General features: G+C 49.3%; 1 protein-coding gene across 9 annotated transcripts in view; it reads left to right on the top strand.

Annotated features, from left to right (window-relative positions):
• The window catches only part of SUN1 (Sad1 and UNC84 domain containing 1), a 52,293-nt gene extending 27,428 nt beyond the window's left edge, over window positions 1-24,865 (top strand). For 3 of the 9 annotated variants that reach the window (XM_025863585.2, XM_025863582.2, XM_073886322.1), the window contains 17 exons: window positions 1,535-1,732; window positions 2,303-2,386; window positions 2,668-2,787; window positions 3,964-4,062; window positions 4,566-4,659; window positions 5,430-5,488; window positions 5,624-5,769; window positions 6,180-6,419; window positions 9,420-9,506; window positions 10,708-10,751; window positions 12,406-12,541; window positions 13,848-14,102; window positions 14,602-14,686; window positions 17,513-17,628; window positions 20,130-20,297; window positions 22,078-22,170; window positions 22,544-24,865. In XM_025863585.2, the coding sequence (XP_025719370.1) occupies window positions 1,535-1,732; window positions 2,303-2,386; window positions 2,668-2,787; window positions 3,964-4,062; window positions 4,566-4,659; window positions 5,430-5,488; window positions 5,624-5,769; window positions 6,180-6,419; window positions 9,420-9,506; window positions 10,708-10,751; window positions 12,406-12,541; window positions 13,848-14,102; window positions 14,602-14,686; window positions 17,513-17,628; window positions 20,130-20,297; window positions 22,078-22,170; window positions 22,544-22,657 (2,138 nt within the window). In that variant the 3' untranslated portion in view covers window positions 22,658-24,865. Of the gene's footprint in view, window positions 1-1,534; window positions 1,733-2,302; window positions 2,387-2,667; window positions 2,788-3,963; window positions 4,063-4,565; window positions 4,660-5,429; window positions 5,489-5,623; window positions 5,770-6,179; window positions 6,420-9,419; window positions 9,507-10,707; window positions 10,752-12,405; window positions 12,546-13,847; window positions 14,103-14,601; window positions 14,687-17,512; window positions 17,629-20,129; window positions 20,298-22,077; window positions 22,171-22,543 lie in introns of all 9 variants that reach the window. The other 6 variants (XM_073886323.1, XM_025863584.2, XM_073886324.1 and 3 more) reach the window with 6 other exon arrangements.
• Window positions 24,866-25,117: the final 252 nt, after the last annotated feature.

Below are 25,117 nucleotides of genomic sequence, written 5' to 3'. Positions count from 1 at the left end.
AAGTCAAAGCCTTAGGATAGGTTTTTGAAAAATTGTCATTTGTCTTGGTGGCTTAGACTAGCACGTGGCTTACTGAACCAGCCTCAGGCTTTAGAGAAATCAGGACTTAGGTGCCTGCCTCCTTTGGGCACGGCAGTAGACGCTGTGAGCAGCTGCAGCTTGAGCCGCACGCTGCCTGGACACGGCTGGGGGCGGGGTGGGGGGCTGCGCATGCGCTCTTCCTGTGCTGGGTGGCTCCCCACGGCAGCCACTCTCCTGAAGAAACTGTAGCTAGCAATTAAATACTTAAAAAGCTGTTCCAGTCTGCAGCTCCTAAATAAATATCACTGCTGGGGGAAAAAAAAAAAGTCCTTGTGCAATTTCAATTTGAATAGATTCTTCCAATTGACTTCCCAAAAGACTGACCCAGATTGCTCTCCTGCGGTGGCAGTGTGAAGGTCCTCATTCTGTGTGCTCTTGCCATTTCTTCATTTGTTCATGTTTTCACAATTTATCCCGTTCCATGGGTGAAAAATGGAATTTCAGTGTTTTTGATTATCAGTGGAACAGACCATGTATTACCTCTTCATAAACGTTTTGTATTTTTCCGAAGCTTCACGGGAAATTTTCAGTGCCGTGTGGAAGATGGGCAGAGGCACAGTGGGAGATGCTTGGCGCTGATGCTGGGGGTGGGGGGAGGGGAGGCTAGCCACGCTTCTAGGGATGTTTTGATACAGCGCTCCAAGTCAGCAACAGGCTACTAAGTAGGCTATTTGGAAAAAAAAAAAAAAAGAAAAAACTCATTTCTTTAAAATCCCTCCCCCTCAGACTTTACCGGTTCCAGCTGGCCTCACGCCGTACATTCTGAACTCACGCAGGGCTCCCCAAGCCAGGAGAAGGAGTGGACCAGTGTCAGAAGCACTCCCGGGTCTACACTCCGTGGAATAAAAATTTCTAGCAACTGTAGCTTGTAGAGGATCACCCTACACATTTCAGGTTAACAGAAGAAAAGTTGTCGGGGATCCTGTTGTATCTTGAAGCTGCACTAATGACACGTAGCAGAGGACAGTGGGCTTCCGTAACGGACCTGCTCCTTGCAGGTGCTCACGCCGGCGGTTTCTGTAGTGTCCCCATTGCTGCAGCAGGTGTCTCTGAAGCTGCTGGGCGCGTCTGGGGGTCCTTTTCCAGGCAGGTGACAGAGGACAGTGGGTGGTTGTTGAGCGGGTATCTGGACTTTGGAGTGTATGTAAGCAGGATTGGGGTGCAGTCACCTCAGACGGGCTCTTATGTGCAGGCTCGCCTGTGACCGAGACTTGGTGTTCAGCTCTCTGGCACGGGACCGCTGTGTAGCTCTGTCTCCGTCAGGAGGTGACTTGTGTCACATGGGGCAGAGCGATGTTTGTCATTACGGCTCTTCCCAAGTTGTCATCTCTGATGGACACGTGAAAGGTTGATTCTGCTTTGCCCCAATGAGTAATTTGGCTATCTGACTTTCCAGGGGGAGTAAATGTTGACTTTGTGGGAAGAAATAACTGTGTTCACGGTTTTTCAATAGGCGGTGCCCCTGTCCACATGGATAGGATTTTGTGGCTGGCCAAGGACACTTCGTCATCCTTGTCATCATTCTTAGTCCAGCTTTTTCGAATGGTTTTAATGAAGCTCAATTATGAATCAGAAAATTACAAATTGAAAAGTTATGAATCAAAAGATCGTGAATCAAAAAGCTATAAGTCAAAAAGCCATGAATCAAAAGGTATTTAAATCATTTTTTTCCTCCTTTTTCCACCTAATAATACTTTCAAGGTGGAGAAAACACTACCTTTCCAGCGTGGCGCTTCCTCCACGTTTCTCCTCTTGTGCTCTCATTAAGCAGACTTTCTTGTGGCGCTTTTCTGGGGTCTTCCTGCGCTGATGGAAGTTTTTATGCGTTTGTACTGTTCTGTTTTCTGAAAGGGGAGCAGCGTTTCAACATTTTTAAAGTCATTTTTTAAAAACTTAACTCGAGTTTTGATTCTTACTGCCTTTTTAAAGCAGAAACAATTTATTTGAATGGCGTTTAGAATGTAGTTGTTTACAGCCATTTTTAAGCGGGCCTGTCTCTGTGTTGCGTTGGCTGTGGTGCCTTGTTCAGCCAGGTGGGGCTTTAACCTCTCTTCTCCCTAAGCCCAGCCCTACCACCTGCCCCCCGCACCGCCCCCCCTTGCCTCGCCTGCACACATAAGCCGGTGGGGTTTGGTCTTGCATGCTCTCTCTCTGACCGTGCGGCCCCGTCGGCGTCTGGGAAGCATCTGAACTCTCTGAGCCTGTTTTGCGTGTATTGCAGCTCATTCCAGTCACTGTGGGACAGTGAATGTAGGCGGGCTTCTCAGAGAGGACGGCCACCTCAGTGTGAAAGGGGAGTCCTTGTGTAAGTATGGCGTCCCGGCGCGTGGGCTCGCGGGGCAGTGGTGGCAGCTCCCCACAGGTGGCAGTACGGGGCTGCAGACACAGAACAGATGCCCCCTTGCGCGTGCAGACTTGCTGAACCCTTAACAATAGACGGCAGGAGCCACCAGATTGCATTTTCTTTGATTTTTTTCTTTTTTTGCGTAATTGAGTTTCCAAATTTTCTCAAACTGCCATTGTTGTGCACAGTTCCGGTTGACCAGGTTTGCATAGTAATCTGTCCAATTAACTGCTTGTCACCAGCGCCCACAGGTGATGACTCTAGGAGGAAGGGGCTCCTTGAGACGCACACAGCCGTCCGCTCGCAGTCCTCGAGGCCAGAAGGGGTAGCAGGGGCCATTGGGCACATCTTTTCTTATGCAGGTTGTTGTTTGTACCTTTTTATTTTGCTTTTATCATGTTCTTCACAAATGCTGTAGCTCCTTGTTTGTATTGGCAAGTCAAATGCTTGTTAAAAACGGACAGGAATAATACCAACTTTTGCTTGAAATACAGAGAACGTCTCTCTTGAAAAACTTCTTTGTAAATGTATTTAGTATAAGTTACATGTCTGAAAAGTAGCTTGCCTGAGGTGCAGTCAAGTTAGAAAGGCTGGTCACACTCCCGCGGGGGAGTTGATCCGAAAAGAAGCCACTTGTCCTGTCCGTGCCTGGTCGCTGAGACACACAGCCTCAATCCGGTGACTGCCGTGTCCTGAGCCTTTGCCACACACGGAGGCGTGCATGTGGAGTTAGAGGGTTTCCAATTTATACCTGTAAGTTTCTTGCCAAAGGGGCATCTTTTTTAGACAGCTTTTTTTTTTTTTTTAAGTTGGGCTTCAAAAATAATGGTCTCTTAATTGGTAATAAAACAAAGTGATAGATTAAAGAATCCACCTAAACCATGTTTCTTCTCACCTCAAGGATAGCGTCAGGAGTCTCAACACACAAATGTTTATAGGAGCATATAACTTTCAGCAGGTACTCTTAAAAAACTGAAACAAAATGGATTTCATAAGCAGTTTTCTGCCTTATATAATGTGTGATGTTTGATACAAAATTTATTGTCTTATTCTGTCATCCAGTGGTACTACCATTTGTAATCCCCAAATACTTTTTCACTGGAAAATGTTAGCTTTTAGAATGGTCTTGGTGTAATGAGCCCTCCTGGTCTCACCTGGAGCTGACTGCTGGAGTCTGCAGAGTTTTATCTGCAAGTTGTGGGGGTACCAACTGTGAACACTGCGCTGGGGGGCGCTGCCCGTGGCCCCCCACCCCCAGGGAAGTTCACAGGGAAGTCTGCGTTTCACGTTTTAAGTATCTGCAGGAAGAAATGAACGACCATTCAGAGTGTAATAGAATTTCATAAGTAAATTTCAGAGTCTTGCTTAGACTTAAAATGGTTTTTTTCCCCCCTGAGAAGAGACTCTGAGCTGACTTGAGGGAATTTTGGTAAGATGCATACGAGGGGGAGTTTGTTGCTGTATTGTAAGTATGGAGAGTGGGTTTTCTGGTGTATGTTTTGAGTGTGCCCCTCCCGCACACATGTCATCTGTCACAGGTCACCTGTTGGTGCAGACGCTGCAAAGGATCGGTGCTTCCGGATGGTCCGTGTCGAAGACACTGTTGTCGGTTCTTTGGTTGGCCGTAGTAGCTCCAGGTGGTTATTTTGGCTTTCTCTGTTAGCATTCTCTGCCAAGTCTTTGGGCAGTTAGGCACCTGCAGTTAATGATTGATCCAACCAAAGGGAAGTGTCATTTTGGGGTACATGCTTTGCTCCTTGATAGAACATGTTTCATTCTTGATTCCTTAAAGAAGTGCTAACATAGTGCTTTGGGTGCATGAGCGTTCTTTGTTTCCCTGCGGCGGAAGTCCACCTGCTCCGTTGAACTGGAATGGAGAATGCATGGATTTGGTGTTGCCTCATTTGTAGCCTGCTCTGTGTATCCGCTTCGCTTTGTGTGCTTCTCAGTGTTCCTGTGTTTGAGTACATGGACACTCTTCTCAATATGCATCACCCCTAACTTCCTCTTCAGATACTTACATAGTATTTGTTAGCAGATGTCCTTGTGCTTCTCGCTTGACCTTCACAAAAACAGTCCATTTAGGAGTTTGATTTTCCAAAGAACATTTCTTTAGAATGTTTGGTGTGTTCTCTTTCAGGGAAGGCAGCCTCTGGAATATACTGGTGGCTAGGGATTGGATGGTACCAGTTTGTTACTTTGATTTCTTGGCTGAATGTGTTTCTTCTTACAAGGTAAGGAAACCAATATCATGTCAACTGGGTGTTTTTAAGAACTGACTTTGTGCTCATTGCAGAATATAACTTTGATTTTTTTATAATGATTTAGCTTATATTTACGTTGTTTTATAGTTTGGTATATTAATGTCTTGCCTTTTTTATATCACTTTATATTTTACAAAGTGTTTTCATATTTTTATGTAATTTTTCAAGCCATTCCTCTGAGAAAGGGAAGGCAGCTGTCATTCTTAAAATCACAGTGTATAGGAGTGAATTGCCTTGTCAGGGATTACACAGATCGGGAGGGCTGTGGTCAGGACTGGGAGAGAGGGTCTGGTTAACTCTGGGGCAGTTCACCCGTCCCCAGGTGACCTTAGTGGGCCAGTAGCCAAGGTCCTTTAGTGCCCATCATGGTGCCATGAGAATCAGTAGTGAATGTGTTTGTTACTATGGGCCAGGGGACACTATTTTATAGAAAGGTCCCCCTGTACACGTATACACACCTTGTAGATAACACCGTAACTGCCTTTCTGGGGCACCTGACCGGCTCAGTTGGAAGAGCGTGTGACTCTTGATCTCAGGGTCTTGAGTTCGAGCCCCACATTGGGTACGGAGCCTACTTAAAAAAAAAAAAGCAAGCAACTGTAACTGCGTTTCTAATACTGAAACTTTCATTTTAAAATAAGGGCGTGGTTATTTTGTATAAAATTACCTAGAGAAGTAAAATAGAATGGTGACCCTGAGTTTTCTTATATCCAAGTTAAAATTTTTCTTTTTATTCCTAGGTGCCTTCGAAATATCTGCAAGTTTTTAATCTTGCTCATTCCATTATTACTTTTACTAGGTAAGTAAACTTTGACTTAGTTCCACGATGAATATCTCTACATGCGAAGATGTAAATGAGGGCAAGAAGTGAGCGTTTCACTGCCTGTTTCACAGAGCATGGTACACACATGCAGTTGGCTCTTGTCCCCTTCAGGTGCAGGTCTGTCCCTGTGTGGCCAGGGAGACTTCCTCTCAGGCCTGCCTGTGCTCAGCTGGACACGCATGTACGGAGCCCAGCGGGCGGACGGCCCTGAGAGCTCGGTCACACCTGACGCGTCTCACCTGAGCCAGCCGCCGGAGGTAACCACACAGAAGCTCTCTTCTGTGGCATTCCCCGTCTGTGTTCCTCAGAGAACAGGCCCCCTGGTTCAGAAAATGTTGTTAAATGTCAAGTAAGCAAGCTTTATAGTTCCTTAGATGTTTTGAGATAGTTCAAGTGATGCATGTGGAAGTAATCTCATTCAGTTAATTCTAATTTAAAAAACAGTAGTATGCATTACTTTGGAAAATATGGAAGGGAAGAAGAAAAGACAAGCCTCCGTAGTCTGCCCCGTAAGGAAGATCCCTGAGGACGGACATGGTCCTGTCCTGTCCTTTAGCATCTCCACACTCCTCGCGGGGCTGCTCCGCTGTGATCCTGTGCTCCGAGGTTGTTTGGTGCCAGGCCTGATGGCCCCTTTGTGCTATTGGGATTGCTCTCACTGCTGTAGGCTGGCGACGAGGCTTTCCACTGGCATCGGATGAGCGAAGTGGAAAGGCAGATGACCTCGCTGTCTGGACAGTGTCGCAGCCACGATGAGAAGCTTAGAGAACTAGCTGCTGTGCTTCAGAAACTGCAGGCACGGGTGGACCAGATGGACGGCGATAGCGAGGGGACGCTGTCCCTGATTCAGCGTGTGGTAGGGCAGCACTTACAGGAAATGGGTGCCGACAGACTGTCGGGCTCTCAGGTAATGTGGGTTCTCGAGGGTTTGTTTTCTTTTTAGGGATGAAGAACGGGAGCGGCGCTGCTGTGACAAGTGGTCATGCTCTTCGGCTGTGGGGAGCAGTTGCTGAGGGCCAGGGTGGTTTCCTGGCGCTTGCTGGAGACCGGGAACTATACAGCCCGGGGGACAGCAGCGGAGTGGGCGCCCCGCTGGGGGCTGGGGGGCTGGGGTGTTGGGGATGGAGTTGCCGTGGGTGGCTTGTCTTGGGAGCCACGGGACCTGGTGCCCTGCCTGCAAATTGTTCCTGACGTACATTTTACTGAGAAAATGGATTGAACATAATAGTTCAGCGAAGTTTCACTGTTAGCTGTGATTTGATTTGCATTTTGTATCAACAGTGATTTGAAATGTTCAAATCTGTGATCTAAAAAATCTCATGATAATGAAGTTCAGAGGAGCTGCTCTTCCATGTGGAACCCTGAACAAAAATGTCTTGTTTGTTAGGTGTTCTCAAGGAAAGAATTGTCAGTTTTCCCCAAAGCTGATGTTTATTTTCATAAGTTCCAAAATGAGTATTTATTAAATATTTAGCTACTTTGGAATGAAATCTTTAACGTACGTGTTGTCCCTTGCCTCAACAGCCTGCTTCTCGTGTCTCTTGTCTCAGAGCCCCTCCCCGCCTCAGCTGTCCGCACCACAGTCCAGGTGGAACCCCCCACCCCCCCCCCCCCCCCCGCCTCACTGGTGCAGTCTGTCTCTGGCCTGGGGACTCCCAGCCTTCTTTCCAAGACCCTGCACAAAGCCTGGTCCCACTGTGCTCTTGAGCAAGCCTGGCTCTTGTCCCTGGAGCCTCCACCTAGACTTGGCCCCAGGCCGAGCGTCCCCTGACTACAACCTCCCCTCCCACCTTTCAAGTCACTGTCTTCTTACACCTGATAGTGAATGAATGACCCTTGACTCTGATTTGGCTCGAGGCACATCAGTAGTTGTCATTGTAATGTGCTGCTAGCAAGGGGACCTCCAAGGTGACAGGGCAGGCTTGCACCTTGTCTACATAGCCCCGGGTGGCCATGCTTGGAGTTCCCGTATCTGCTCAAGGCACACTTGGTGTCCTGCATTGATTCCTCAGTCTTTGCTGATTTTCAGTTTCTTGACCATAAAGTTGAGATGATTTTGGTCAGATCCAGTTGAGACAGTTATGATTGGTCTGTTCTTATTGGCCATTTAACAACTTTGTCGGATGGTTGAACAGAACTTTGCTGGTTTTTGCAGACAAGATGGAACAGTAGGAAGGGTTGAAGCTCGTTTGTTTTAAAAACAAAACAGCTGGGGCACCTGGGTGGCTCAGTCGGTTAAGCGTCTGCCTTCGGCTCAGGTCATGGTCCCAGGGTCCTGGGATCGAGCCCCGCATCGGGCTCCCTGCTCGGCGGGGAGACTGCTTCTCCCTCTCCCTCTGCCTGCCTCTCTGCCTACTTGTTCTCTCTCTCTGCCAAATAAATAAATAAAACCTTTAAAAACAGAACAAAACAGCTGGACTGTTGTAGGTGGCAGGTCATGAAATCTGTCCCTGTAGACAGGACATTTCCTGGGTGAGCATAGAGTCACGCCAGGAAACATGTTGATCTTCAGGAGTGTTTCTCAGCTGGGGCATTCTGAAATATTGTCACCACCACAGGGATGATATGACGGTGAAGTCCTAAAACAAACCAACAGAAGTGGTGAGCTGGCAACCTTTAGTTATGTTGATTTCTTTCTCTTGCAGAGAAAAAAGATGACCATTCAAAAAAAAAAAAAACAACCAAGCATCATTTTGTGTCGTGTTCTGTAAACTATCAAATCTTAGGCAGTCTGGGCTCACTTTAAAACTAGGTTCTAAATTAGATCAGCTAAGTACAGGTTTATCCTGTTCTTCTCACCCCTTTCTCCAGTATTCACCTGTACGTAGGTGTGACCGTGATGCTTCCTGATGCAGGGCCCTCCCAGCTTGCTTCTGAAAAGGCCCCACGCCTGTCTTACCCCTGCGGTCCCCTGGGACTCCCCACCCCGCACCCCCCAACGCTCCTCACTGTGCTGTCCAGCACGCCACCAGCTGTGTGGGGCGGTGTGAAGCTAGTTTCTCAGCTGCAATGGCCACATGTGGCTAGTGGACAGCGAGAGTGGACCCTTTCATTCTGGCATGGAGTTGGGTGGCAGGCAGAGACGGCGAGAAAGCTCACGGCTGCATTCGTGGATGCCCTTTCTGTGCGTCAGCGACCTGGGTTCATCTTTCCAGCTAGCCTGTGTCCTTGTGCTCTGGTTTATTTCATTTTTAATCTTGTTTTTATATAAACTTTTATAAATTCACTGTAGTTATAATTTGGAAGAGAGAGGATGTAATTAACAAGCGGAACTTCCAATAATGGAAGTATGGAATTACTTCGTGTCTCTGTATCTTGTGGCCTGGGTCTCAGTCGCTCAGGGCATGCGGTGCCCCCGTCCCTGCCGTCTGAGTGGATAGTTGGCAGTGACTTTTCGAGGGACTTTTGCCAGGGACTCTGACAGTTTCCGTGTCGTTCCACCTTCTAAGAATTGCTGAACAAATTGGTTGGATGTAGCTTGAACAAACTACAGTTTTTCAGCAGTTCCCTCTCTTCTCTGATGCGTTTGTCACTGTCTTGTCTCACTTGGTAAGTCCCTTTAGTCACCTGGTAAACCGTGCTGCAGGGCTGTGCTCCGGTCGGGTCCTTCCCGGAACTGCGTTTTGTGTTGCGTGCTGTGTGTGAGCTCAGTGAGCGGGTCGGTGTGTCTTTCCTCGCAGTCCCCCTCCCCCCATTCTCCCTCACACGGGGGCCCCCCACGTGGGTGTCTTCTGAGCACAGGCATGTGCGCTCTCTAGTGAGGGGTGGATGTGTGGACACTGAGGGGCCCCCCCAGGACGGCAGGCCAGGCTGTGACCAGGCGGTCCCGTGTTTGGGGTTCATGTGCAGGAGCAACTTCCAGGTCTTTTTGTCTATTGCTTAACTCCCACTTGTGTTCCTTTCCAAGACTGACGCCATGACTTTCTACCAGGAGCACGAATTGCGCCTCTCGAACCTAGAAGATGTTCTTGGAAAACTGACAGAGAAGTCAGAGGTATGCATCTCGACCTTTCCTCAGCGAGAGAGCATCCGCACCCGTCTGTGTGCTTACGCTCCTCAGCCTGCAAGGAAAAATCTTTCTGACTCTTGCCTCTTGCCCCTGGGACCTCATTTTACTGCTTTCATGTTTCACAAGTGTGTCTTTTTCACAGACTCCAAGGCATCTTTTCAAGGGGGCCTGAGTCCTTGTTTCTCCTTGAGGTCACACAGCCTCCTGCAGAGTGACTTTGTAGAGCAAGAATCTTTGACAGACAGCATTAATTTTCTGGCAAAAAAGCTGTTATTATCAGATATCCGTGAAGCAGAGAGGGGGAGACCGGGATGTTTTTACTGATCTGAGCCACAGAGACTATGGTGCGCTCTGATTCGAGGTCCCTGGGCACGTGGATGCAGGGGGAGACGTGGCGCAGCCCTGGGGGTGTTGGGGCGGCTGCCCTGTTCCTGCACGTGGAACCAGGCGAGTTCCAGTCACCCACTGACCGCAGAATCCGTGGTATCCATGGGGAGGGGAGGGCTGGAGAAGGAAGCCAGAGGCCAGGAGCGTAGCCCTCGCTTCATTTTGTGCCATGGGGATTCTGACCTCGTTCAGCTGGAGTTTGAATGGATGCGGCTCCCCGATGTGGTGTGGCGGTGTCAGTCCCCCATCTCTGAACGGACCCTGTTCATGAGTCCTATCTCCATGTGTGAATCTGCCATGGCCTTGTCCTTCCCCATTCAGAAACGACTTCCCAGAGGTGCTGGCAATGTTCTCCTTGGCCTGGGTGCTACAGGAGCTGCTCATTTTGAAAATCCATCAGGGTGTTCCGTGTGATTTCTGCACCTCTCTGATTATACGTTGTATGTCTTCTAAAAGTTTACTTTGAGGGGCAGCTGGCTGGCTCCGTCAGAAGAGCATGTGACTCTCGATCTCGGGGTCGTGGGTTTAAGACCCATGCTGGGTGTAGAGATTACTTAAAAAAAAAATCTTAAAAAAAATGGTATAATCCCTAAAACAAACAAAAAACCCTTTACTTAAAAAAATAAACACCCCTCGCCTGCCAAGCGGTAGGCAGGTCTGGGCTTTGAACTGAGGGGGAAAAATTTCACAGATAAATATGTGTAGTTCCATATAGAAATACAATGTTAATCAAGTGTGTGATTTATGGAATGTTAGTATATAACTCCTGTTCAAACAGGTTCTTTCTCATACTTTTTAGGCCATCCGGAAGGAATTAGAACAGACCAAGCTGAGAACAGCTAGGTAGGTTAATTTCAGATGAATTTATATTTTGTCTTGTGTGTTTTCTTGTAATGTGGAACCCAGCAATCATTCCCAAGGGGGCGCTGTGTGCACCACGAGTTACGGGCTTTCTGGTGGAAACACTCCCAGTGCTCTTTCTGGGTGGCCCTTGGCGCCACCTAAGGACAGAGAGACTTACTGCCAGGGTGCTCTCGGAGTTGAGCCAGGGCCCTGGTGCAGGTGGACTTCTCTTTGTGAACTGTCAGCATCCCAGCAGCTGCTCAAGCGGGCAGGACGCCTGCTTTCCGGGACCACCCGTGTGTGTGGCTCTGTGCCGCCCCCGAGCTGTTTTGTGGCCATCTAAATGGCCCTTTCCCTGATGGTTTCCTGGGGGTGTGATATGTGGGCTGCTTTTGTTTGGCATCTTTGTCCATCCCTCCGAATTCTGCTAGAAGTATGGACTTTCCCTTGACACACTCACGGTGCCTATCTTTTCCCACACCCCTCATTTTATTGACACAGGCTCTCTGCACCCCCCCCCCATGTGTGTCTAGATGGGACACCTGTACCCTCCTCCTGTTGCTCCAGGGATTCCTACAGCTCTGCTGGGGGCCAGGGGGCGGGGGGGACCAGACGATGAGCTTTAACTAAGCACCTTCCCACCCCTGGCTCCTGTGTGTGTTATAGATCCCATATATCCTTCCCAAAGGACAGATTTGGGTGTGACTACATCTTACTCCCTTTCAGAACCTTTATTTCCATAAAAAGGTGTGTTGATTTGCTGGTACATGGATCCTAAAAGGTTTATCCTGCAGTCTGCTTTTCTGAGTAATGAATTATTGGTGTCACACCAACTACACCAACTTACAAAAGAAATATAATATTGCAATATTTTATATTATAATGTATAATTCCTACATAAAATAGAATTATTAAACTCTGAAGCCATACATTTTTAATTCAGTTATCCGTTCCATTAGCTTGAAAATTTCTTACTCAACTTTATGGTGATTATTGTTAAATATTGTTTCATTTCTGAAGTCTTTTTGTAGTTTTAGGGAGATAGACACAGGTATTTATTCAAAAGATACAGGTGTTTAATATGAAATGGTTTTGAGAGCTTTCTCCTAGCACTGAAAGGGAGCTGCTGGTTACAGCATGTGTTAGACGCCCTGCCTGGGCACTTGGGCATATTTGTGTGTACGCACATGGACTGACATGGACGGGGTGCGTGTACACGCGTGAACCGGTGCGAATGGGGTGTGTGGAGTGACGCGGACGGGGTGCGTGTAGGCGCTGCATGAACCGACGTGGATATGGGGGTGCATGTACACATACGAACCGGTGCGGATGGGGTGCATGTACACGCGTGAACTGGCACGGATGGGGTGCGTGTACAGGCGTGAACCAGTGTGGATGGGGTGTGTGGAGTGACGCGGACGGGGTGCGTATTGGCGCTGCGTAGACTGATGTGGACGGGGTCTCTGGGATTTTGACTTGAAGCTGATGGTTCGTGTCCCACCTTAAGGTGGGACAGGTAGAAGCGTGTGCAGTATCGACTGGTTAGGGGGTGGCGCTGGTCCCTCCACGATTCTATTGCCCGCGTTTATGTTACGCATGTGTGATTGGTGACGCCGGATTCCTTTCCTCCTCCCTCCTCCCGTGGACTTGCCAGCGGAGTTGAGGAAGAGCAGCACCTCCTCTCCGTGGTGAAGCATCTGGACCTGGAACTGGGTCAGCTGAAATCTGAACTGTCCAGATGGCAGCATTTGAAAACCAGCTGTGAAGAGGTTGATACCATCCAAGGAAAGGCAAGTTGTAAAATGTCTTCTCACAGAAAGGAAAAGAACACTTGAAGTTTTAGGTTTACTAAGTTGATTTCAGTTTTCTTTAGAACCTTTATTTTCTTCCATATGAAGTTTTTAAACATCCAAGATAGAGTGGTTAATATTCAACTCTCCTGGCATTTCCTGTGATACGTTAACGCTTCAGTGTGCTTTCCACACTTTCTTTACGTGCATACGGCCGTGTGCCAGCACGGATTCGGAGGTCCGCCGTTCATATGTCTTCAGCACAGTGGAGTCACATTGCACTCTGCAGCTCTGCTTGGTGTGGTCACGGATCAGGCGGTGTCGGGCCCATGCACCCTTATGCAAGAAAGGAATTCCAGACCTTTATAGCCGCGTGAAAATGAAAAAACAAACGTTTGAATGGCAAAAATCATGGTTTGGGTAAAGGCAGATAGTAGATTGGGAAAAAGTATTTGCGATACAGGTGATAAACTTATCTCCGCTCTGCAAAGAGCTCCTAAAGTTGCCAGGAAAGGAGACAGTGGGAATGTGGACAAAGCATGTGAGCAGGCCACTCAGTTCCACTAATTGGGTTTGCAAGAAGGAGAACAGTCGCCCTAGTGCTGACCTGGTGGCATCGTGAACGCCTGCAGCCTTTTGGGGGTGGGATGTCTTAGGGGATTTACCAGTTACAAAGGTGCTTACTCTTTGCAAGTAGCAGCCTCACTCTTGGGACTCCCCCAACAGAAGTGAAAGCGCTGGGCAGACAGGCACAGGGAGGACGTAGCCGGGTGTCTATGGCGTGGGGTGCCACAGAGCTCTGGGAGTGGCTGAGCTGGGCCTCCCTGCATTATTTCTCTGTGCATCTCTCGTGCCAAGCAAGAAGGGGGGGTGTGTAGAAATAACATGCAAGGGCATTTCTAGCGTACGTGAAGTAACACTTTAGTTGTTGGCATAACTGATTCCTTACCAGACTGAGTTTGAGGACAAGGGGCTCCCCTGTCTCCACACCTGACCCACGGGGGCGCCCTGCTTGGTAAATGCCCTCTGAGGAGCACACGCAGGAGCAGGCCGGCGAGGTGGACGGAGCCGCTGTCCTTGGCTCTCTGGGTGCACACTGCGCTTTTCTGTTCCCGTTCTCTGTAACATATTCCAGCATTTTTGGAGAGGTTCTCAAATTGTAAAGGGGGAGAATTGTCGCATTTACATTATGGATATTTGAGAAGCTTGGTGATAGTTTCGAGGTGTTAAGGTGACAGAAGCGAAGTGTTGAGAGGGTTTTGTTAGAACAGTAACTTCATATTCTGCTTGTAAATGGTCTTCCTAGGTAGACGCCCAGGTCCGAGAAACCATCAAACTCATGTTCTCGGACGGGGAGCAGGGCGGTTCTCTCGAATGGCTGCTACAGACGGTTTCTTCTCGGTTCGTAAGCAAGGACGACCTGCAGGTTTTATTACGGGATTTGGAGCTGCAGATCCTAAGGAACATTACACACTACATCTCTGTGACGAAGCAGGTTCCAGATTCTGAAACTGTAGTATCTGCTGCAAAGGAGGCAGGGATTTCCGGAATCACAGAAGCAGTAAGCGCACAGCGAGAAATGCAGTGCATGTCGTAATGGGGCTGGTGACCTAGTTACTGAGCTGACAGATGTGCTGGGAATGCCAGAGGTGCTCAGCACAGTGTGGGGTGCGGGGAAGCTGCGGCTGCTGTGGCTGTCACCCAGCTGTCCACCTGGGTGGCCACACACCTTGTGAAATCACAGGACTTGCCCAGGAATACGGTGCCGGGCTGCTGTCCCAGACTCTAGTCCTTGCTTCGTCGTATTCTGTGGAACCCACGGGTTCTCTGGCTCATTGTCATGGCTGTGTGTGAGAGCCCACGGTGACAAGGCAACCCCGTCCCACGTCCACGTGTCGGCCCCTGTGGTAGGGGCGCAGGACTGAACCCCCCCCCCCCCCCCACCCCTTTTTTCCCCAAATGCAGTTAACTGAAAATGTATTCTTGATGGAAATGTCTGGTCTTCATTTCTACATTAACGCTGAGTCTTGTCTCTCCACTGTGCACTTGGCTGTGTCCAGCAAGCACGTGTCATCGTGAACAACGCCTTGAAGCTGTATTCCCAGGATAAGACTGGCATGGTGGACTTTGCTCTGGAGTCTGGCGGTGAGTAAACTCCTGGTTACCAAAGACAGTGGTCACCTGTTGGCCCGCTGCGACCTGCCCCACTTCCAAGCAGTCTGGAACCCGATGCTGAGAAAGAGCATCACTCCAGGTACGCCCCTCACGCTCTTGCTTTAGGGGGCAGACAGCTTCTCCCGTGGAAGGGCTGCTGGTGACGCGTGTGGCTCTCACATCAGTTGGCATCAACACAATCCCAGTTTGGAGGCTATATCAGAGTTTACTGCCACAGAAACACCGATTATGATCTTGCGTGTGGTGAAGTGCGTTTAAGTGTAGAAGTGCCGTAATGGGCACGAGAGCAGCAGTTTTCAAACTGTTTCCCAGAGCGCTCAGTGACACGAACACGTGTCCCTCCAGGCATTTAGTGAGCGATGGGTTTGTGCCTACTGCATGCGGGGACCGTCCCGGGTCCCAGCAGTCCCGGCCCCACAGGAGCCTTCCCTCCATGGGGGAGATGGTGGCAGGTAGAAGGCAGCCCGTGATACCTAGCCATGAGGACGGCTCCCGAGTGAGCGGAGCGGTGGGGTGCTGCTTTTGTTCCACAGAGAAACGAAGGGGAACGTGGTGGCCCGTTAAGTCGGGGAAGTGGTGCGTGCAGCAGGCACGCGGGCTCAGGACCCCGTCCTCAGGGCCAGGTGTATTGAGCAATCACAGTGGCGGTCTAGTGAAGTGTTGTGGTCCACACGTCTTCTGTCACCTACCCCCTCAGCGACGTTTGGGACGGCACCCCCGGATCAAGCACAGGAGCGTTTCTGTGAGGAAACGGGTGAATGTCCGTACTACACAAGAGGGGTGAAGACTCTGAGGGACATCACGTCTGTTTAGGGGAGGTTTGGGTGCCATCTGTGTCGCTGAAAGTCTTGGTTTTCTGAGTTTTTAAAATTTAGGACTTGCAGATCAACAGCTGGTGAACCAGCATTTTCTCTCAGAGAAAGGGAGGTTCTTCGCGCACGGTAGCCGATGAAAGGGTCGGAGAGCCCTGCAGGTGACTTGGTTCACCCTCACCGGCACTGTAGGCAGTCTGCGTGATGCCCCGGCCAGGAGCCTGGTCCCCACAGGCCCTGCACTGGCCCAGAGCCGCCGCTGCGTGCGAACCCCCCCACATTCTCCCACGTTCTCCCGGTGTCCCCCAGGGGTCAGGAAGGCTCTGAACTGTTGTTAGCGTATGTTCTATGGAGAATGACTTTTTTAGACTATTAAGTGATTCCAGTTAACATGTTTTTGAAATTCAGTGATTTATGAAGAAACCATATCAATTCAGAGACATCAAGCGCTGTTTTAACCACTCAGCTGGGTAATTATCTTCTCAGGAGCACAGCTAATCCTGACAGACTTGTATGTCTGTAGAATTTTGGTAATGTTAATGTTCAGTGCATTACTCAAGGCATTCATTGACTCTTTGTAAGTTAAAAGAGTTTTTTTATAGGGTCCGTATTTAAGGATTTTTTTTTTTAATGAGGATAGAATGTTTAAACAGGTAATCGAGAGGCTCAGAAGTTCAGGTCTGTTCATCAGCAAGGTCAACATCACTTTGTCTTCTTGTGCAAATTCCCGGTTCTGCCCGCTCACGATCAGAGGAAGAGTCACCACGCGGCCCCCACAGCTGCATCTGGGCGTGTGCTGTGGGGGCTTTGGTGGCCTGCCCCAACTTGGGAACCCCGATCTCTTCAAATACAAACTTCTCAGCGGCTTTTATCTTATTTTAGTTTATTTTTTATTTTTTTATTTTAAAAGACTTTATTTGACAGAGACACAGCGAGAGAGCGAACACAAGCAGGGGGAGTGGGAGAGGGAGAAGCAGGCTTCCCGCGGAGCAGGGAGCCCGATGTGGGACTCCATCCCAGGACCCTGAGATCACGACCTGAGCTGAAGGCAGATGCCTAACGACTGAGCCACCCAGGCACCCCAGCTTTTATTTTATATATTTTTTTTTTTTCCGAGAGTTTGTTGTTGCTTCCAACACCATCTTGTTTGGTTTGGCACCAGCACTTTGTCTACCCTATTTCTTTCTTTCTTTTTTTTTTTTTTTAAGATTTTATTTATTTATTTGACAGAGAGAGACACAGCGAGAGAGGGAACACAAGCAGGGGGAGTGGGAGAGGGAGAAGCAGGCTTCCTGCTGCGGGGAGCCCGATGCGGGGCTTGATCCCAGGACCCTGGGATCATGACCTGAGCCAAAGGCAGATGTCTGTATTTAATGAGGCCTGAGCCACCAGGCGCCCCTGCCCTATTTCTTGTTGAGGGTCAAATTGGACATTTTTTAAATTTTTTTTTTTTTAAAGGAGATATAATTCGCATAACCTGAACTTCACCCTATTAAAGCATTATGATTCAGTGGTTTTTAGTGTATTCACTCCAGAATACATATGTTACCCCAAATAGAGCCATGGACCTGTTCTGTTAGCAGACGTGGCCCCCCGCCCCCCGTCCCCTGAGCAGCCGCTGAGAGCGTCCCGTTGCTATGGCCTGTGGGTAGTGGGCCCTCTAATGACACACATGCGTGTCAGGGAACTCCTGCCTGTTGGAGTCGTTGCTCTTTCTTAGTAAAAGGCACGAAAGTTCATTCAGAGTCCCCTTTGCTAGAGTGGCGGACAGGGGTGCTGCTTTGGGAGGTGGCACCTGTGTGCTGAAGCAGCTGCAGACTTTAACCCCGAACTTGGAAAAAGTCATCGTGAGCCTGGACTGTTCTTTATAGAAGTTAAAAGCTTGAGAATGTTCGCCCCTTTCAGTGAATCCTTGTCGGGTAAGGAGACTCCTTCCCAGTGGGACCATTGCAGACTCTGAGGCAGCTCTGAACTCTGCTTTAAGGTGGGAGCATCCTGAGCACGCGCTGTTCGGAGACATACGAGACCAAGACTGCGCTCATCAGCCTGTTTGGGATCCCGCTCTGGTACTTCTCCCAGTCCCCGCGCATCGTGATCCAGGTGAGTCCTGATCTGGGTCCCCCGCCCCGTGACCCCAGTAGGAGCCAGGAGCCGTGTTGTGGCCACTTTCACTGCAGCATCATGTACGTCCCTACGGAAGGGTGCCGACCCAAGGGCTCAGCTCCGTAGGTTCGCACAGAGCAACACCCCGGCACCGCCCCAGAGGGGGACCTCTAGTGCCCTCACTTTGGCTGTGCGTCGTGCCCTTGTCCTGGGTCATCCCTGCAGCACGAGCTGCTGGTGCCCTGTTGCAGCCCAGGTGACGGCCGAGGGTGTTCCCTTGTGAGACAAGGCTGTGCTTCGTGGTCCGTGAGGAGGCAGAGCAGGTGGAGACCCCTCCCCTGCACCGCCGTGCGCCACACACAGCACGCGCCAGCTGACAGGGCTTCACACTCTCTCTCCGGAGCCTCTGTGGGCTGCTCTTGGGGTGCATGGCTGCTTGTGCCTGGCTTGTGTTACACAGTTGGTCACCGAGACTGAGGAGGAAGAATTTAAATTGTCCCATGTTTGTTTCCTCTCGTAAAGTGCTGTCTCGTATTACTGACTTTTTTGAAGAAGTTCTTTTCTTCTAAACAAGAATTCACAAACTAATCTGACCATGAAGTGTCAGTAAGTTAAGATTTCCCTGCCCTAGAGCTGTCGTGGTTCTTCCATTGTCCTTGGGAGCCCGGCTGGTAACGAATGTGTGTGGGCGGCTTCCCTGCAGGCGTGAGCCCCTGCCAGGCCTACCCAGCCGTCTGTTGGGGCGCCGTCGCTCCCCCGGGCACCGGTTTGTGGCCACTCACAGGACCCCTCAGGCGTTGCCTTGGCTGCCTCGGACAGTGCAGAGGGCTTGATGGTCTTGACATCCCCACGATACCACACTGACCACGGCATTGTGCCTGTTAGCCAGCTGGATCCGGTCGTCCGGAAGTAGCTGGCACTTCAGATGTTAGATGTATGTGAGCGAGGGAATGCTTTGTCAGGAGAATACCCACAGGAACTGGAACCGGGAGGGAGGAATAGGAGAAACTGTTACCTATAATGAAATTGGAGGAATAGGTGATTGCCTTCTTAGAAGTAAAGAGAATTTTTATAGAATCTGGCAACAGCAGACACAGGATTCACTCTTACTTCCGTGACCAAGCCGGGGTGAGGGTGGGGACACATCTGAGATAGTGTCCCCCAGCCCTCCCGGGGCCCTGCCTTTTTGTAGAGGGCACAGCCAGGGCTCACTGAATCGTGCCATCCCCTGGAACACACGCGAAGCCCAGCCTCCGTGGTGCTGGGGAAAGCTGCTCCCAAGCAGGGGACTCCTAGAGGCACTTTGCTGTGCACAGCACCCGGAGGGGTGCCAAAGGGACCTGCAGTGTCCCTGCAGTGCCGTCTGGGGACAGAGCGTAATCCTTGGGGGCCCAGATCATTTTCACAGGGCAGGCAGACAGGACACGTAGATGAAGAACAAAAAGGGCTCAGCAAGAATGAGTACAAGCATAAGCACATGGTGGAGGGGTCACCGCACCCCTGCCCCACCCCCTCCCGTTCCACCTCGCGGGCGGCCGCGCGCCATGCACCTGACTCGTGCACTTGGCTGCTTCTGGTCAGCACAGCACGTTCAGCTAAGGCCCCTGTCAGTAGGCATGGTGGCTCTTCTTTTGCTATTAAAAGTCCTCTCCCAACAAAATATCCTCAACGCCTGTCAATTTTGTATTTTTGCCAAGGTATTTTAGGGACGGCAGGGGACTGCTGGGTCAGAGGGTTGATGCATAAGGAGCTCTGCTGGATTTTGCCAAACGACACTCCTTGAAGGGGGTACGTTGTGCGTACTGACCAGCAGTTAGCGTGCGTGGTTCCACAGGCCCTTCCGTTATTGTTGATCTTTTCGGTGAGAAAGGATAACACCTGTGTTTGCCTCGCCCATTTTTGTTGAAGGTGCTGGTTATTTTAACTGTTAGGAGGCTCACTCCCATACCGGAGACAGACACCCTCTGGGGCTTAAGTTGCAAATGCCTTTCCCCAGTTTGTCATTTGATTTTTGCTTCTCATGGTTTTTTATTTTGCAAAAAGTCTTTCGTTTCTATTTCATTGTTATTAGTGTTTTCTCTTTGTGTTTCTGTATTTTAAGTTTTAAAACGTCAGGCACATTCTCAAGAGCTTGTTTCACTACAGTTGACCCTTCATGGGGGTTTGAGCTGCGCACGTTCACTCTGGCAGGTGTGTGTTTATAAATGCAATGCTGGAACAGTGTGTTTCCTCTTCCTTATGATTTCCTTAATAACGATTTCTTTCCTCCAGCTTATTTCATTTTAAGAATACAGCAGATCACACATGTATAAACCGTGTGTTGATCGACTTAATGTGATTGGTGAGGCTTCTGGTCAACTGTAGGCTGCTAGTGGTTAAGTGTGTGGGGTGTCAGAAGTTACATGTGGAGTTCTCACTGTGCCAGGGGTCAGTGCCCCAGCCCCCACGTCGATTGAGGGTCAGATGGATTAAGTCATTGTCTTCTGCCTCTTCCCTAGCCTGACATACATCCAGGTAACTGCTGGGCATTCAGAGGCTCCCAGGGGTACCTCGTGGTGAGGCTGTCCATGAAGATCCACCCAACCACCTTCACTCTGGAGCACATACCAAAGACGTTGTCGCCCACGGGCAACATCACCAGCGCTCCCAAGGACTTTGCAGTCTATGTGAGTGAGCCGGGTCCCGGTTCTCCTCCCCCTCCTCCTCCCGCTCTGGGGCTTGCCCACAGATGAGCCCATCAGAAAAGGCTGTTCCTGGTGTTGCTGGCTCCTGTCCTCCCCTCAGCCCTTCAGTGCTCTAAGCAGATGAGATGCCAAGGGCGCCACCCAGTCCTTTCCTGGGGAGGGCAGCTTGTAGGGAGTATGTTCTCTGCCACCCAGCCTGTGGACCTGGAGAGTCCGGTTTCCAGAGAACATGTGACCGTTGGGCTGTGAAGGCAGCTGTGTCAACTGTTTCCTGCCAGATTGACAGGAAACTTCCAACACGCAGGTTGGAAAAAGAGCACTCAGGATTCCCATTGTTCATGCTGCAGCATTTTCTGCTCTCTCCTTTCTCCCTGTAAAAAATACAGTCAAGACAACATAGTTCATAAAATTTTGTTTCTTGCCTTAAAAAAACAAATTTCCCATAGATATTTTTTGATGGCAATTAACTTTTTTTTTTTTTTTTTTCAAGATTTGAGTGAGAGAGAGAGTGGGAGAGGGACAGAGGAAGAGGGAGAAGCAGACTCCCCACTGAGCAGGGAGCCCGATGCGGGGCTCGATCCCAGGACCCCGGGATCATGACCTGAGTTGCAGGCAGACCCTTAACCGACTGAGCCACCCAGGCGCCCCTGATAGCAATTAACTCTTTGCACACATTTTTAAATAGCATAAAATACCATTCTGTAGCTAAACCTGGATGTACCTCTCCAGTTTGTCGCTGTGATGCCAGCTGTCCTCCCTCCCTTAGACCAGACGCTCACAGCCCTGCGTGCCTCACCGCGGAGGGGGCAGAGGGGGTGGACGGGGTGTGAGTGTCTGCAGGACCACTGACCCATTGCTGTGGGCAGGTTACCAGCACTGACCTCCCTGCGCTCTCTTGTTCTCATCTCCGCTAACTTGACAGGTGAAAACAGCATATTTCATCTAAGTTGCTGTGCATTTCACATGCACTTTCCTTTTTTTTTTTGGTAGGTTTGTCTTGTTTTTATTCATTTATCTTACGGGATCTTAGTTTCCTTATGCATACCTGAGCTGCTTTCTACAGAAACGTTAGTCATGTGTCATGTACAGATGCACTTCCCAGTGTTGGTCCTTTGATGCTGTGTTTGGCCATGTGTGCCCATGGCCCATTGTTGCTTCCATGCATCCCACACCGAGCAATCCTTCCCCGTGATGACATACTCCAACAGTCACCTCTCTTTCCTGCTGGTGACTTCCTTCTTGTGGCAAAACACACACCAGAGTCACCCCCTTCCCCATCTGAAGCATGCAGTTCCCTGGACATTGGCACAGCTGTCCTTCATAGAACTTGCTCATCTTCCCAGACGGAGACTCTGTCCCCATGCCACACCAGCCCCTGGCACCCCCCGTCTGCTCTCTGTGCAAGGCGGCGTATTGTCCTTTTCCTGGGCTCATCAGGCACCCTGGGGTTCCACTCTGGAGCATTGAGGGCACCATGGGCCACATGGGTGACAGAGTGGTCTGTGCAGTTGGGCAGTCAGTCCTGTGTCTCTCGTTAGCTTGCCGGTTGCAGTGTGGTTCTCCCTATCTTGTGTGACAGGAGGAATAACAGCTGTCTAAAGGGGTTGTTGTGGATTGTGTGACGTCCTTAACAAAGTGCCAAGCTTTTAACAAGAAGGCCCTATTAATGCTTTCATCCTCCCAGATTATGTTGAGGGGAAGCAACCCTAATTAAAGCAGTGTCTTTTTCCAGTACTTAATGACTATCTGATTTTGGTTTCAGGGATTAGAAAATGAATACCAAGAGGAAGGGCAGCTTCTGGGACAGTTTATGTATGATCAAGAAGGGGAATCACTCCAGATGTTCCATGTTCTGGTAAGGACTTGCACGGCTCCCAGGGGCCCGTGGGTTCCTCCTGTCGGGTGGGCAGGACAAAGCTGCCCAGGGGTGTATGTGGGCATTAGCCCCTGAGAAAAGTGGAATCTGAGCTTCCCAGCTCTTCCCAAATGAGCCTTTGTAGTGTATATTTTCCTCTGCACACGGGTGTCCTGTTACACTCATAGTAAATCTGTGGCTCTTGAGGAGTTCCGTTTTGCCTGAGCTCTGTGTCCTGCAATAGATGACAGAGTTCACACTAACACCTAATTTCCGACGTGGCTGCTTCCTGTCAAATATGTCAGAGTTGGGGGGAAGTGATTGGGCCTGGGATGTTGTGAATTAAGTGTGACCCCTTCCCTTTCAATTTCAGAAAAAACCTGACAGAACTTTCCAGATAGTGGAGCTTCGGATTCTCTCCAACTGGGGCCATCCTGAGTACACATGTCTCTATCGGTTCAGAGTTCACGGAGAGCCTGTCAAGTAGAGACCCTCCTATGGTTCTTGTACATTTTGTATATACGGGGACAGCCTCAAACACTGGAGCCCTTCCTGAACCAGGGCACCTGGAGCATCGGGAGGACGTCACCCCTAAATAAACTTGCCAGTGGGAGCTGATGCCCCGCTCGCTCTTCTGTCCACAGGAAACACTGCATGTTGAATGCCTGGCTTCCCTGAGATCCGCCGGCCACAGCCCATCTCTGGGAATCCATTGGAACATGTGGTTGTTAGGGGGTTTGTTTTGAACATAAAGCTCTTGATACTTGTATTCTCTCGACATCAGGAACAAAGCAAGTGAAGCTACAGGTCAAAGTGTTCTTGAAGCTTTGATATTTAGCCTTTCACTGGCCCTTCTACAGGACTTTGGGGGCAGACCTATTTCATCTGTTCCATCCAGCGCACGTTTCTTTCAGGGAAAAACATTGCCACCAAATTTCAGAGTTCTGAACTCCTTTCCTTTAGGAGAGGGTTTCTCCTTTCTTCAGCACCAGTAGTTAACGTAAGTTGCCAGGTGGGGGAAATAACTGTTTCTCTACTTTATTTGCTCCTGCTTCTGAGAAAGACTTTCACAGTCAGGCCTGGGTGTGTTGTTTCTGTTCAGGATCCAGGGTGATTCGTTTTGTCGTGGGCTTGAAGTGGGTCTGATTTGAAAGGGGGTGGTGGTCTGGATCTCAGCCAACGCCTAAATGGAGCGCTCAGGTCTCAGCGAGGCTCCGCCCATTGGGGGGCCACCCTGGAGTTGGACCTCACAGTGTTCATAGGATCCCAGAAATCCAACCTTGGGGATGTCATCAGGTTGTGTTTTAAATTTTGCTGCAAAGTTGAACACTAATGTGCTGCCAGTCTTTCAGGATCTTCAGTTTTTACTCTACTGATGGTTCTCCAAGGAGACTGTCCAGTGCGGCAAATTCATCATTACATTGTAATGATGAATGTGGTTTATAATTTTTCTTATGGCGGCACTTTCTTCCTGGCTCTAGTTGGGATTTGCCTCTTACTACAACTGTCGGCCATTCTCAATTCCTAGGAGACTCGTTTATAATTAATATTTAATATTTAGACTATTTTACTGAGCAGACTTTATAAATGAGATATTTGCAAGGCACTTAAAGTGTTACAGATGTTTTAAAAATTATTTAAGTTTTATTGGGCTAAGAGTCTTTCGGTGTTCTCACAAACACTGTATTTTCGGAAACAGAAAGTGATGGTGCTGCCTGGGGTTTTATGTGTACTGCACAACTGTCCTCGACTACATAAAGTAGCATTTTTTCACTCTTAGAATTGGAACTAAATAAATGCCTATGCAGTTAAGTTGGATAAAATGTATACAGATGTTTCAGATATTACAGGATAAATATATAAATCAAAATTTCCTATATAAAACTAAATTTGGGAGTTGGGTGGAAATATTTTGAATATTTATTTTTAAAGATGCAGAATAGGACTTTGTGCACGGTATTTTTGTAAATGCTTTTCAAAATACTTGTCTTTGGTAGTTCTTCTTTTGCTGCCACCAAATTGATAAGATGCTATTGAAATGTTTAAATAAAGAGTTTAAATTTTTAAAAGTGCATGTGATGTTTCCAGTGAAGAATAAACGGTCTATTTCTTTCCTCAGTTTGCCTTGTTCCTGCCCAAGGGTGTGGGGAGGTACCAGTGCATTTCATGTTCCTGCTGCCTCTGCCCTCTGAGGTTCCAGGTCAGCAGGTGCTTGATCTCAAAGGAACACCTGTGTCATCAGGCTGTCTGCTACTGAAGGCAGGTGTGGGACACAAGCTCATTGTCAAGCCTACCCCAGGGTTGGTGCGTTGAGTGAACATTTATCGAGTGCCCACTGTGTGTGGCGCACTGAGCAAAGATTCACTGGTGAGCAAGGACGAAGCGCCTCTCCTTCAGGCGCTGCAGCGGGCGCAGCACGAGGGCCGTGAGTCCGGAAGGGACCTTGGAGGCGAGGACAGCCCAGGGCCAGCCGACCTTGTGCCTCCCTGACCGTGGATTTTCAGGGGCAACCAGCATTCCCATGTTGTTTTTATCCTTCTGTAAACCCCTCTGCCCACCAGCAAAGATGTGCGTGTGCTTCACCGCTGTTCACACAAATGATGGCAGACTCAATGTACTGTTTTGTGTCTCCATGGTTTCGGTTATGGAACAGATCTTAGAGATTGCCTATCCATAAAGAACTTGTTAAAAAACAGCTCTACTGTTGTTTGCATGGGTATACTCTTTAGTTTGAACCGGTCCCCAATGGACGGACATTTTGTTTGAATTTTTCCCTATACAAACAATAGGTGTGCAAAGAAGGAACACTCTGTACTCCATACCCTTGGGAGTCTGGAGTTGGCTGACCCCGAAATCCAGGTGGCCTTCAAATGGAAAAACGGCTTAAGTTGTGCCTCCTCCCCAGTCCCTGTCCCCGTGCCCAGAACCGGTCCATGCCCCCGTGCCC

Source organism: Callorhinus ursinus, unplaced genomic scaffold (genome assembly GCF_003265705.2).
Source record: "Callorhinus ursinus isolate GAN/ISIS: 27379988/994484 unplaced genomic scaffold, GSC_fseal_2.0 scaffold70, whole genome shotgun sequence".
NCBI classification, from domain to species: domain Eukaryota; kingdom Metazoa; phylum Chordata; class Mammalia; order Carnivora; family Otariidae; genus Callorhinus; species Callorhinus ursinus.
This window is presented reverse-complemented; position numbering and strand designations above follow the sequence as displayed.